Source organism: Octodon degus, unplaced genomic scaffold (genome assembly GCF_000260255.1).
Source record: "Octodon degus isolate 3935 unplaced genomic scaffold, OctDeg1.0 scaffold00342, whole genome shotgun sequence".
In the NCBI taxonomy this organism is placed as follows: Eukaryota; Metazoa; Chordata; class Mammalia; order Rodentia; family Octodontidae; genus Octodon; species Octodon degus.
Window position 1 is genome coordinate 713,350 of NW_004524918.1, and position 14,292 is coordinate 727,641.

The 14,292-nt window shown below is 45.7% G+C and overlaps 1 protein-coding gene across 5 annotated transcripts in view; it reads right to left on the reverse strand.

The window, feature by feature from the left end:
- Positions 1–10,391, reverse strand: part of Epn2 (epsin 2) — a 110,758-nt gene extending 100,367 nt beyond the window's left edge. For 4 of the 5 annotated variants that reach the window (XM_023708221.1, XM_004647931.2, XM_023708218.1 and 1 more), the window contains exon 1: positions 10,242–10,325. Coding sequence is in view for 1 of the 5 variants with exons in the window: in XM_023708222.1 (XP_023563990.1) it covers positions 10,242–10,389 (148 nt within the window). In the remaining 4 variants the exon portion in view is untranslated. Of the gene's footprint in view, positions 1–10,241 lie in introns of all 5 variants that reach the window. The other variant, XM_023708222.1, reaches the window with a different exon arrangement.
- Between the last annotated feature and the right edge of the window lie 3,901 nt (positions 10,392–14,292).

Below are 14,292 nucleotides of genomic sequence, written 5' to 3' on the forward strand. Positions count from 1 at the left end.
CTGTGCTTTGCTAAGCTTGTTCTAAGTAGGTGCTTTAGACCACTGAGCCATCTTACCAGCTCCTAGCATTCCTTTATTAAAAAGCTATGACTTTCAAGGGTAGAGAGCTGTCATTTAATAAGTGTTTTGCTCTCGTTCATTTTTTCACACCAGTCTTAAAAAGTATACAAAGCAAAGTAGTCCAAACCTCCAGAGCCTCATACAAGTTCTGGGCAGGTACCAACACAGAGCTGTTTACCATCTCAGATCAAGACCTGCAGGCAGTTTTCAAACCTTGGGAAAGTGCCCACACCCCAGCCTCCTTGGGGCATTGTAAGACCAGAGAAAATCACCCACTGACTAGAACTCATGTGTTAATTACCAAGGTAGGGAGGAGATACTTTATATTTTTATTTCCATATAATTTTTGTAAATATACCAAGTTCATCTGCATAAATTTGATCACTGTTTTCTCAACATTACTAGAACATTTTTGCTTTTTGAGGCAAGGTCTCATTTTGTAGTTTAGGCTAGGGGCTGAGGAGATAGCTCAGTGGAATAAGTGCTTGCCTGACAAGGGCAAGGGCCTGAGTTCAGTCCCCAGTTCTGCCAAAAAAAAAAAAAAATCCTTCATCTTGGGCTGGTGAGATGGCTCAGTGGTCTAAAGCACCTACTTAGAACAAGCTTAGCAAAGCCCCCTGGTGGGCTGAGCTGGACACACACACACACACACAGAGATAAATAAAATTAAAAAAATAAATAAATAAATAAAATAAAATGTAGTTTAGGCTAGCCTTGAACTCACTATGTGGCACAAACTGGTGTCAAATTGAAAGCAATACACTTGCCTCAACCTCCTGAGTGCTGGGATTACAAGTGTGTACTATGATCCCTAGTCAAAGCATTGTTTTAGTCCTAGTATTCATGTACAGTGTATGAAAAAGGAAAAACAAATGTTTTCTTCTCTCAAAAAGCAACCTGGACAATTATTCTAATATAACTTTATTTGTAAAAGCAAAAACAGGGGCCGGGGAGATGGCTCAGTGGAATAAGCGCTTCCCTGGCAAGTGTAAGGGCCTGAGTTCAATCCCAAAAAAAAAAAAAAAAAAAAAAAAAAAGCAAAAACAAACACAAAAACCCTACCAGCACACACAGACTTCTTCCCATACAACCTGGATGCAGTATCCTCAGGTTCCTAATATATGCATCCAGACTATTTAGCATTTTAGAATTTACTTTTCTGATCTTGGACTGGGAGATGAGGTGGTGGTGTTGTCTCTTTTTTTTTTTTTTTTTTTGAGACAAGGTCTCACCATGTAGCCTAGGCTAGCCTCAAACTCACAGCAATCCTCCTGCTTCAGCCTCCCAAGAGCTGGAATTACAGGCATATACCACCACACCACTGAAATGTTGTCATAAAAATGACTACATAAAGCTCAAAAATCAAAAGATTTAGGGCTGGCCAGATAGCTCAGCAAACTAAACCACCTGCTTAGGCACAGTGCAGCAGCAAGGGTTCCATCCCCAGCATGCCACGCAGTGATGTGCTGTGCCGGCCCCACCCACGGGGCACACTGAGATGGGGACTGAGACTGGGTGTGATAGCACACACCTGTAATCCCAGCGCCTGTGAGGCTGAAAACAGGAGACTCACTATGAGTCTGGATCTATGTAGCAAGTCCCCTGTAGACCCTGTACTAAATACATTAAAAAAAAAAAAAAAAAAAAAAAATCAGAAGATGTGGGACTGAATTTGGTATTACCAGCCACTGGTTGGGCACACTTGGCCAAGCTCAGCGTGCTCATCTGTGAAATGCCTAACTCTTGAGGCTGCTATAAGGGAAGAGTGAAAGGAAGAGTGAAGTGAAGGGAGCACCTGCCACCCTGTAAGACAAGGATGCACAAACAGTGCAGCTCTGAATCTGACACTGATAGTAGCAAATATCAGCTGGGGCACTCACTCACTCACTATTTGTATAGCACAGAGCAGGTTGCTGAACCCCTGAATCTTACTTTTGTTTGTTTTCAAATGCAAAAAGAGAAATGGCCAGCACTCTGGATCCCATGAACTCAAGGCCAGCTTGGACTATGTAAGTAACAACAAGAGGAATGGATTAGGTATGGTGGTACATGCCTGTTATCCTATAGGAAGCTGAGGCAAGAGGATCTTTGGAGACCAGCCTGAGCTACAAAGTGAGCTCAAGGACAGCCTGAACTGTATAGCAAGACCCTGTCTCAAAGGGACAAAAATAAATTAAAGTAAATATTAAAATAAATTTCAATTGCTAGGAGTGACTGCCATTAAAACCAGTGGTCCATGGAATGTGCTGAGACCTCCCACCAACAAAAACCTCTTCAATTTATGTTTCCAAAAGTTGCCTCAACAGTAAATTTCTTGTCAAATGTTTAAGGATGATGAATTTATTGTTTAGAAGACCACTAATATATCACATTCACTCTAAAGAGAATAACATTTCTACAAACCCATTGATGTTATAATCACAACAAACATCTGAGAATACAAGGTTTCCTTTCCCAATGTTGCACCAGCATCTTTACAACACTATTTAGAAACATTTTAGACCTGCAATCCCAGCTCTTGGGAGGCTATAAACAGGCAGATCACGAGTCCAATCTAGTAGTGAGACCCTGAACACCCTGTAGACCCCTGCCTAAAAAATTACAAAAAAAGAAAAAAAGAAACATTTTAGAAGAAAAAAGGAGATGTCATTTTGAGTTTTCTCTGCACAGCCAGACAGTACTTGGATATCTACACTAATATCCACCCCACCCACCCGACCCCACACACCCCCATGAGGTGGACTGAACCCAAGGTTTTGTGCAGACTGGGCAATGATCTTCCTGCTTCAACACACACACACACACACACACACACACACACACCCCATGTTCTATAACTAAATACTTAATGGCATGCCTTTTCCTTTAGTCCTGAGGCCTCAGTTCCCAAGTGTAGTTCCCAGACTGGAAGTATAAGTAGCACCTGAAGGCTGGTTAAAAATGTACATCTCTGGGGCCGAGAAGACGGCTCAGTAGAATAAGCGCTTCCCTGGCAAGTACAAAAGTCTGAGTTCAATCCCCGGTTGGGGGGCGGGGGAGATGTACATTCTGGGCCAGCCCGATAGCTTAGTAGATTAAAGCTGCTGTGCCAGCCCTACCCCAGGGGTGCTGAGATGGAATTGTGACTGGATGTGGTGGCACACGCCTGTAACCCCAGCACTTGGGGGGCTGAAAACAGGAGGATCACTGAGTCCTATCTACACAGTGAGACTCTGTAGACCCTGTACTAAATACATTTTTTTTTCCTAAATACATTTTTGGGTGATTCTAATGCACACCAGTGGTTTTTTTTTTCCTTTTTTTTATTTTTTATTTTTTGATGAGTAGAACATATTTATTGAGGGAAAGAAAGCTTCTGTCCGAGAGAGGGACAGAAGGGGGACCCGAGCGGGTTACACCCCCCACACTAGGGTTTAAAAACCACTGTGAACCTATTCCATAAAGTGGTCATTAGTAGCCCCATGTCAGAGAAGAGAAAACTGAATCTCAGTGATTAAGGTGTCCCAAGCCACTCAGCCAGGATGCTTATTAGCACCCACATCTGATCCCAGAGCAATCTGCAACATAGCCTTTGCAGTCAAACTGTCTGTGCCATTTGGTACTCTGCTGAACTGCTCCAGTATGAAATTACCACAGAGGGGTGGGAGTTAGAGGAAGGATGTAGGCACTCAGAAGTGATTAATTATAAATGTTCTTAAATCTACATCATGCATTAGCCCTATAGTCATTCCCCAGGATGAGACTATTTTTCCTTGTGCTATTGATCAGCTGGGTCATATGAACAAGAGAAGTATATCTTGGGTATGGTGGTGCACCCCTATAATCGCAGCACTTGGGTGGCTAAGGCAGGAATATAAGGATGGTTGCAAGTTTGAGACCAGCCTGGGCTACAAAGTAAGCTCAAGGTCAGTCTGAACTGCATAGCAACCCTGTCGCAAAAAAAAAAAAAAAAAATATTACCACCAATAGATGGTAGTCCCTTTATTATTTATTAATTTATTTATTTTTAATGTATCTGGTACAGGGTCTACAAGGTAGACCTACACAGCTCAGATTCATAGTGATCCTTGTTTTCAGCCTCCCCAGGACTGGGATTACAGGGGAGTGTGTGCCACCACACCTAGTCTTTGTAGAGCTTGGTTCACTGAAGAGTGAGGCCAGTGCAGCATGTGGTGCTGTGGATCGAATCCATCCCTGTGCTTGCCTAAGCAGGTGCTTAGTCTGCTGAGCTATCTTTTTTATGTGGCAGGCTCAGCCAGCCTGAGGGCGGGGCTGGTGCAGCCATGTGGTGCAGGGATAGAAGGAACCAAAGGAACCGTGGTCCCTGTGTCCGCCTAAGCTTGCCTAAGCAACCACTGAGTTGTCTCACCAGTCCCTGCTGAGCTATCTTACAGGCCCTATAAGTCCCTTTATTTACAGCTCTCTAGTCCTTTTATTTACAGCTCTCTGAGTACCTAATTCCATGCACTGCTCTGAATAGGAAGAGAATTAAATTACCTGTTTTGTCTCTATAACAGGTTTAAAAGTACAACACACTATACCTAGACCAGGACCAATAGAACACAGAACCATAAAAAAGCCTTTCAATAGTCAGAAACAAAGCAGACTGGGGGCCGGGGCCGGGAAGATGGCTCAGTGGAATAAGCACTTGCCTGGCAAGCGCAAGGGCCTGAGTTCAATCCCCGGTTCAAAAAAGAAAGAAAAGAAAAAGAAACAAAACAGACTCCAGTGCCCAGGAAAGGTGGGAATGAGTCACCAAAAGGAACCCAACACTTATAGGGAATACTGTAACAATGTTGCATATCTGGTTCTAGGGAGGTAGTTTTTTGCTTTGTTTTTTGGGGTTTTTTGTTTCTTTTGGGTTTTTTTGTTTGTTTGTTTAAACCCTAAATGTAGTGTCAAGATAAGCTGCCATGTTAAATTACTTCCATTCAAACTTCAATGCTTTCATAAATCCCAATGTTAAAAGAAAACCAGAATCTTGTACAGCAATTAACCACTAAGAAGAATATATGCAGTGTATTATTTGTTGAAAAATAAAAAAAATATATTAAAAAAAAAGAAAACCAGAAACCTCTCATTCCAGTTTCCAACCATCTAAGTAAACTTGACAGTGACTTCATATCACAGATTTACCCTATATAATCAATGTTCCTATTTATTTATTTATTTATTTAATACAGGGTCTCTAAATGGAGTTCAGACTCTTGATTCTCCTCCGGTCTCAGCCTCCCCAGGGCTGGGATAACAAGCATGCACCACCACACCCAGTTTTGCACCCAGGTTCCAGAGCCAGAATGGCACACGGTACTGGAAATCGAACTCAGGTCCTTGTGCTAGCCACGCAGGAACTTAGACGGCCAAGCTATCAGCATTTTCTATGACAGCTGCTAGAATAGAAGGGATCCTGGTCTGGGACTCACAGACCCTTGGTTTGAATCCTGGCTGTGCCAAATTCCTCTCAGATTACTTAACCTCTCTTGGGTCTCAGACTTTCCTTTCACAGATGGGTGGTAATCCCTATATTATATGCCAATGTGAAATGATAATGAATTGTTTCTCTTTTGTTTTCTTAAAGGCTGCTGAAACAGCTTTCAAGATTTCTGAACAAGAGCCAGGTGAGGTGATACATGGTTTGCATATCCTAGTACTGTCTTTGTTTTGTTTTGTTTGTAGTACCAGGGATGGAACTGGAGACCTTGCACTTGCTAAGCAGGTAATTATGTCGCTGCACTATATACCCAGCCCTATTCTGTTTCTTTTTTCTATCATTTTTTTTTTTTTCTTTGTGGTACCAGGGATCAAACTCAGAACCTTATCCACGTCAGTCAGGTGCTATGCCATTGAGCTGTCTCCCCGGCCCTTGTATCTTTTTCAGACAGGATCTAGTGATGCAATTCAGGCTGGTCTTGAACCTACTTTGTAGCCCAGGCTAGTCTTGAACTTGCAAAAATCCTCCTGCCTCAGCCTCCCCGGATGCTGGGATTACAGGTGTGGGCCAGCCCAATCCTAGTACTCTGGGAGGTTGAAGCAAGAGGATCCTAAATTTGAGCCCAGTCTGAACAATTAGTAACTTATCAACCACTATTTAAAAATTCTACAAGGGCCACACCTCAGTTCAAAGGCCTGGGTTCAGTCCCCAGGACCACAATCAATCAATAAATAAATGTTAAATCAGAATATGAAAAACTTGGGCTGGGGAGATAGTTCAGCAGTCTAAGCACCTGCCTGACAAGTGCAAGGACCTGGGTTCAATCCCGGGTACCACATGCTATGCCAGCCCCAGAACCCCAGGTGCACCATATGAGCCACCAAAACTAGTGTGGTGGCTCACACCTGTAATCCCAGCACTAGAGAGGCTGAGACAGGAGGATCACTACAAGTCCAAGCTGCATAGTAAGATCTTGTGCCAAGTATAAATAAATAAACATGGAAAACTTGACTGGAAATAGGTACAATCAAACATGACTACAAAGGGAAGTGACTGAACATACATTTAACTGCATACAGCTTATTTCGCTGTATTTAAATTTCTATTTTTAGACACCATGAACAAGCTCATTAAGAAAAATATTCCACTAACTTATCAGAAAACTTGTCAATTTTCAAAAACTGAACAGATGGAATAGTCATTTCACAGCACATCTGACAAAAACAAAATGTGCTCTCTCCACCCTCAACAATCTTAATTATATATCATCCCACAGCCCTTATTAATTTGCAGTACATCTCTTCACTCCTGTGAGACTCAGTTTCTCAAATGAAAGCACAGGTATAAGAACATTCTGGAGTCCAACGGACCTGTGCAAATCCTAGTCTCATCACTTACTATGTGATCTTAAACACACAGGCTCTGTTTCCTCATCCCTACAAGGGAATTAATACCTGTGCAACAGGTACCTGACTGCTGGATCAATAGCAGTGGTTTAAACAAGACCAAAACAGAACTGTGGAGAGCCTATAGTAAGGAATCAATAAAAATGTGTTCCACTGCCTCCAGGAATACTTATTACAAACCTGTACCAAGTATCTATCCTATGTCATAGACTGAGCTAACCACTAGAGAAGACAAACGCAACCACTGACCTCAAAGATGTCAGGGTCAAAAGGGCCCCAGAGGAGCCGGGGAGACAGCTCAGTGGAATAAGCGCTTCCCTGGCAAGTGCAAGGGCCTGAGTTCAATCCCCGGTTCCCCCCAAAAAGGGGGGGGGGGGCGGCAGGAACACAATGTGCAAAGCTCTCCAATAGACATGGGATGGGAAGGCTAGACAGCTGAAGAGAGCCCTGGTGGAGCTGGCTGACAAAGGCCTGACCGAAGTTTGTTCAAAAGAACACATAAATTAAAGGAGTAGAACTATGTAATTCCTCATATACTCTCCAACCTCAAACACTTCAAATTCAAGCTTTTTGATTTCCCAAGGCTCAGGATCACCAGGTATTTATGTCATAAACTAATCATTCACATCCCATCAACATTATAGGAAGGCTCTGAGGAACAGTAACAAATTGCCTGAAAGCTTAGCAAAGTTTAAAAGTGGACGGGGGCTGGTGAGATGGCTCAGTGGTCTAAAGCACCTACCTAGAACAAGCTTAGCAAAGCACAGGGACCACGGTTCAATCCCCCAGCACCACATGCCAGCCAGCCCCACCCCCTGGTGGGTTGAGCTGGCCACACACACACACACACAAATAAATTAATTAAAAGTGGAGCCCAGCATAGTGGTACATGCCTGTAATCCTAACACTCAGGAAGCTGAGGCAGGAGGATCTCTTGAGTTTGAGGTCAGCCTAGACTACAAAGTGAATTCAAGGCCACGCTGCCTCAAAAAACAAAAACAGGAAAACTTTAAGGAGGTCCCCGAGGTTTTTTCTGTCTTTGTCTTCCTGAGACAGGGTCTCACTATCCAAATTCAGGCTAGCCTTGAGCTCACTCAGTAGCCCAGGCTGGTCTCAAACTTGCAGCGATCCCCTGCCTCAGCCTTCTGAGTGCTGGGATTACAGGAGTGCACCACTATGACCAGCCAGTTTCCATAAGTTTTCATGAAATCCATTCTCTAAGCACTTTAAACCACAAAGAACTGGAAATTAAAAATAAAAAAAAAAAAGACTTCCTTAATCTCAGGAAAAAACAAACCATTAAGAGTCCCCAAACACTTTTCAGCTATTTTTGCAGGACCCTTCTCAGAATCTCAACTCTTGGGAAATCCACACCTCATTATGAAAGGCGGTTACATAAAAGGCAACCCTATTTCTACAGAGGATTTTACAAAGGATGGGTCATTTTTGTGACTCCATACAGCATGCCAGGTATTATCCCTTGGAGAGATCAGTAAACTTCATACGACTATCCAAAATTGCTCCTGGTCCAGGGATTTGCAGGATGCAGGCAATCATGTCTCATGCCTTATGGTTATGTACACTTCACCAAACTATCATTAGCAAATACCTACAAAAGAATAGCCCAATAAAACTGATATGGATGAGTAGCCCAATTTTAAAAGTAGAAACACAAATAAACACTAATATTGGAAAAGAAAAATGCCAGTATGAGATGAGAATGTCTAGGTGGTCTCCCTACTCCAATTTGTTCCAAAACTAAGCCCTTAAACAAGTACCATTCAGAAATAAATTGAGTCCCTTTTCATCTTAAATACAGATGAAAACTTAATTATCAGTGCTAACTCAAGTCACTGTTGTGCAGAATTTTAGCATGTGGTTTTGTCAGCAGTTATCATTCTATATCTACAGCCACAATATGCACATTTTCTTTCCAATTTTCATTACATTACGTCACGGAGGGTCATGAAAACAATTAAAATTAATCTTTTTCAACCATTTCAACCCCCTGCTCCAATCTCTTCTTTCCAAAGCTATTTTCTGGGGGTGGAAAGAAGTCATACTTCTCATCTGTTCCTGCCCATTTTCTTGTATAAATGTTAAAAATAGAAGGCAAGACATCGGAAGGAGCCCTGAACATTTCTCTTTTATAGTGGTCTGGGGGATGGGTGTTGGGAGTCGAACTCAGGACCTGGAGACTGCCAAGCAGGGGCTGCACCGCTGAGCTACATACCCAGACCCCCTCTTTTGGAACAATTATTAATTGTTGTGGAAAAACTTGGAGACTGAGCTTTCAACTGCGGTACTGACACAGTACTGCTGTGTGACCTTGCTCAAATCACTGCATCTCTGGGCCTCGGTTTCCCTTAATAAAAACCCAATGATGATTTAGCCCCTTACTCACTTTAAAGCGGACTTCAAATTCGTCCAAGTCAGCACAACAGTGAAGGAGCCAGGAGGAACGGCAGAGAAATGGCTTTCACAGGCCTTGCTGGGGTTTCTAGGGAGCTCAGGTTGCCCCTCTGGAAAGCCTCTGGGCCAACTTCAGGTCGCAAACAAAAACCTGTTGGCACCAACTCCGCTAGGAAGGCCCCGCCTCTCTCAAACGCTCAGCTCCCGCTCCCGCTCCGAGAGCCGCCCCAAGAGAAAAGAGAGGAAGGGTCTCTCGGAACACACTGGCCCTACGCACCCATTCACCCACCCCAATTAGCGAAGCTGGGCCGCCAGGCCAGGTCTCTGCCGTCCCACGCGAAACAAAAGGCAGCTGGAGCCTGGCTCTGCCACCTCCGTCCCCTCGGTGTTGTGGGGGCGGAGGCTGGGGAGGGGGAACCTAGTCCGCCAGGAGAAAAAAGGGCCACCCTCCAGCCCCAAATCCTGACGAGCAGGGGACCCTTCCCCCGATTCCTGGTGCGAGGCCGGGCGGCTGCTCCGTCCGGGTTCTGGAGGAAGGGGCGCCCGGCCCTGGAGGGGTCAGAATGTGCTCTAGGGTGGGGGGCGGCGCTGCCCCAAACTGAAGGGGCTTCCGGACTTGAGGTGGGCGTAGAAGACGCCGCAGACACCAAGGATATAAAAGGAAGCGCTCCCGGATAAGGAAACAGGGGTCCCTGCAGCGCAAAGCGGGATCCAGGTGGGGCGGGGGGCACGCTCTAGCCTGTGGGGCGGAGCCTGGATGGAAAGAACAGAGTCCCTCCCAAAGTGGGGTCAAGTTGAGGCAGCAGGGGTGCAAGCTCTAAAGAGGTGCCGGTGGGGGCTACCCGTGCCTCGGGGGCGTCCGTGCCTAGAAAGAGAGGCCCCGCGCCCTATGGCCCCGCTCAGGAGCTCGAGCTCCCCGAGTGCCGGCTCACCTCCACTCTGCCGCTCCGGCGCGGATGCGCGGCTGCGGCCGCCAAGAGCGCCGAACAGACCGGGTCGACCCGAGCCCGCGGAGCTCCCACTGCCGCCGCCGCTGCGGCCGCGTCTGGCTCCGTTTGACACCCACACACCAGCCAACATGGCGGCCGGGAGGGGGCGCGCCGGCGGCGTGCGCGCGCCCGCCGGTCCCGCCCCCCGGAGGCCACGCCCCTGCGACCCCAGCAGAGCCCCTCCAAGGCCCCGCCCAGTTGCCCTACCACACCCCCCCAACCCTTGCGTTGCCCCGCCCCTCCTGGCCGGGAGTCGTACCCACCGCCTCCCCTTCTTATGGAGACCCTGCGAGGACAGCCTGCCGTCGGATACGATCCCATAACCCAAGCCCAAACCCCTTGGACAAGCCCCACATCCCAGTGCCACGTTAATACCCTAACCTGCCCAGCACCCTTCGCTCAGACCCCTACAAAATGCCCCACCCTTATGCACCTCCTGTAACTCCACACTCACCACCATCACCCACACACTCACACCCTTGCCTTCAGGCCCACAAGCACAGAACCCCGCCCCACCATACGCTAAAACTGAATGCTTCCCTACTCTAGAAATTTGCATTTGAAAGCGTTGTGGAGAGAGGCTCCTCTTGAGAAGGGGAGACTGGACAGGGCTTGATATCCTGGGCGTTGGTCACGGTTGATTTCTTGTGTTGTGAGTATATGCACTTTGTGAAAATGCTCCTTAGATGTGTGCACCATTCCGTATGTGTGTGTTTCTGTATTCAATAAACTATACCCCAAAAGTACTCTAGGGAGGGGTGACCATGCTTCCCTAGGCTGCCAAAGGGCTCATGCATTAAAAAGGTGGAAACCCTTGGCCATAGGAATTTATATAAACTCATGCAAGCCACATGCTCGCTTGTGCTGTCTCTCTCTCGCTCTCGCTCTCGCTCTCTCTGTCTCTCTGTCTCTCTCTGTCTCTGTCTCTCTCGCTCTCTCTGTCTCTCTCACACACACACACACACACACACACCCCACAAGCAAGACAAGCCATCTCTTCCCATTGGTTACATCATCACCTGCAAGGCATGTCCTAAGTGCCAGGCCATGTGCTGGGCCCAGAAAGAAAGAGACGGAACCTGGCACATGTAAGGCACAACCCTGCCCTTCTCTGATATTTTCAGAGGGATCAGAATGGAGGCTGCACCTGAAAGCCCTACTCAAGACAGGTGTAGGCAGAGACCCCTTACGGCAGGTTTTGTAAGGTGGCCAGACGCTACCATCTCTATTGGCTGGGCAATATCAACACTATGCCAAGATCTGGCTTCAGGGAAGCTGTTCACAGACATCCTACTCTGCCCTCGCTCACTGACCAACCCTTAGCAAGTCGCTGCACTTCTCTGAGCCACAAATTAATTTTCTCTTATAAAAGCGCCAGGTGGTTAGTGTATACGTGTCTCACAAGCTGTGATCTAGAATGCTCTTCTCACAAAAATAGAGTCAGATTGGGAAGGAGAACACAGCATACCTGCAAACACACATAGCCATTTTTCATTTGAAAAGTCAAACAGTGAAAAGTTCTAGCTGCTAGCAACCCTGCCTCACAATTAGCTGTCCCTCCCACTATTCAGTGTCCACCAGAGGAGTGAATTACATCTTATGTGTGCCTCTTGGCAGGAACTGTAATTTTGTTTTGAATTTGGTGCAGCCAGATGAAGGTGGAGAGATGTATACAATGTCTTCTCCCCCCCCCCAAGTTAAGTCATCATAGCCAACACTCCTAAAAACAGGATAAGGAAAGAAAAATGTGACAGGTTTATTTAATCAAAGTTTTATGTGACATAGGAGCTTTAAGGAATGAAGATCCAAAGATGCAGGGAAAGCTATTTCATGCTTAGTTTCTATGAAGACTGAACAGCCAGTCATGTAGATACGTGATTGGACAAAAGTAAATGATGTAATGTAACAGAGGGAAACCCAGTAAGGCCTGTCTGTTCACATTCTTTTTGGTCTCTCTGGTTTTCCTTCCTACTAGACATAGGGAGGGGCCCCTTTTAGAATGAGGGTCTTATGAACTATCAACCACAAGCACAGTAAATCAGACAATTTCTCTCTAGTCATCTTCTATACAGAAACCTGGAAAGAAGGTTAAAGTGATATGTCTAAATTTTGTGCCTGGTTTTGGGGAAGAAGAGTTCTAGTTTCTATGACCTGCCTTGTAGCACAAAAGGGAACAAAAGAATGGCAGGAAAAGATCAGGCAGCTTCTGATCTCCTTCCAACGTCCTTCTGCGCTCCTTCCAGGTTCTCAGCATGCCACAGTGCCATATTTTGGGATGTGGAGAATTATTTTTGGTTTTGGGTCCTGGGAATGAAACCTGGGGCCTTCACACTGAGTTATACCCTCGTCATACCCTCCTTCAGGAGAAGGGGGTTTGAGACAGTGACTGGATATATAGTTCAGGCTGGTCTTGAACTCATTTATGTAGCCCAGGTTGGCCTCAAACAGGAGACACTCCTGCCTCTGCCTCCTGAATGCTGGAGTTACAAGCATGCACCCCACACCCAGTTATTATTTTATTTGGAGATAGTATCTCATTAAATTGTCAAGACTGGGCTCAAACTGAGGATCCTCTTTCCTCAGCCACTTTCGCCCCCAACCCATTTGCTGAAGCTGTAGGGGTGCATCAACATGCCCATTAAACTTTTTTTTTTTTTTTTTTTATTTTAGGGAAGGGTCTACAGGGTGTCTAGTATCTCACTACTAGATCGTACTCATAGTGATTCACCTGTTTACAGGCTCCTAAGAGCTGGGATTACAGGCGCTCACCACCATGCCCAGTCTCAATTGCCATCTCAGCACACCTGCACAGCAGGCCCAGGGATTGAAACCCAACCCCCCACTACTCCTCCCCCTCCTGTGCCTGCTTGCAGGCACTTTAAATCTAGGGCCTGGGGAGATAGCTCAGTAGAATAACTGTTTGCCTGGCAAGCACAGGACCTGAGTTCAATCTCTGGTACCACAAAAATAATAAAATAAAAGTAATCTGCTGTGGAGCCGGGGAGATGGCTCAGTAGAATAAGCACTTGCCTGGCAAGTGCAAGGGCCTGAGTTCAATCCCCAGTTCAGCCTATAAATAAATAAATAATCTGCTGAGCTATTTGGCTGGCCCTAAACTTTTTTCTTTTCTTTTCTTTTTTCCTTTTTCTTTTTTTTTTTTGGCAGAACTAGGGATTGAACTCAGGCCCTTGCACTTGCCAGGCAAGCGCTTATTCTACTAAGCTATCTCCCCAGCCCCTAAACTTACATTTTTTTTTTTTGTTGTTCACATTTTATTTATTTATTTTGTGAGGTACCAGGGATTGAACTCAGGACCCTGCGCTTGCCAGTCAGGCGCTTATTCTACTGAACTATCTCCCTGGCTGTACTGTCCACATTTTTTTTTTTTTTTTTTTTTTTTTTTTTTTGTAGCTCCCCATTGACCTGCAGCAGCGCTGGTCTGGGTTGCCTTGAGTATGTGGGAATGGAACCACCGCTCAAAGAAACTGACTGCCTCCTTTAAGCAGGCACTTAAACAACTGAGCTAATGGGCGGGCCCCCACTGTCCACATTTTAAAGATGAAAAATTAAGTTTCAGGGAGATGTTGGGCTTCTTCACCCAGGCCCATTTTTTTACCAAGCAGGCACTCCGTGAAGCACCCTGCTAGCAGATGTGTGTAGTTACAGAGATAAGACACAAGCTTGGAAAGAGCTAGATACAGAGAAAGAGGTGACAGGCTAACAAACATATGAGAGGAAGTAAGTTGGACAACAAGAAATTGGCCCAGCCTTGGGAGTGGTGAGAGGACCGTGGCCCACACGCAAGGTCAGAAGGGACATTCCCAAATTCCTCTAAGTCATTCCTCTTTCCCCACTCCCCTTCAAAGCATATCATTCTCTTTTGCATTCTCTTACTGACATCCCTTGAAGTCAGTGGCCCTACCACCATTTTACAGATAAGGAAACAAAAGCAACACAAGTAGTGCTTAAATTCAAATTTGGTTCTATCATGTCT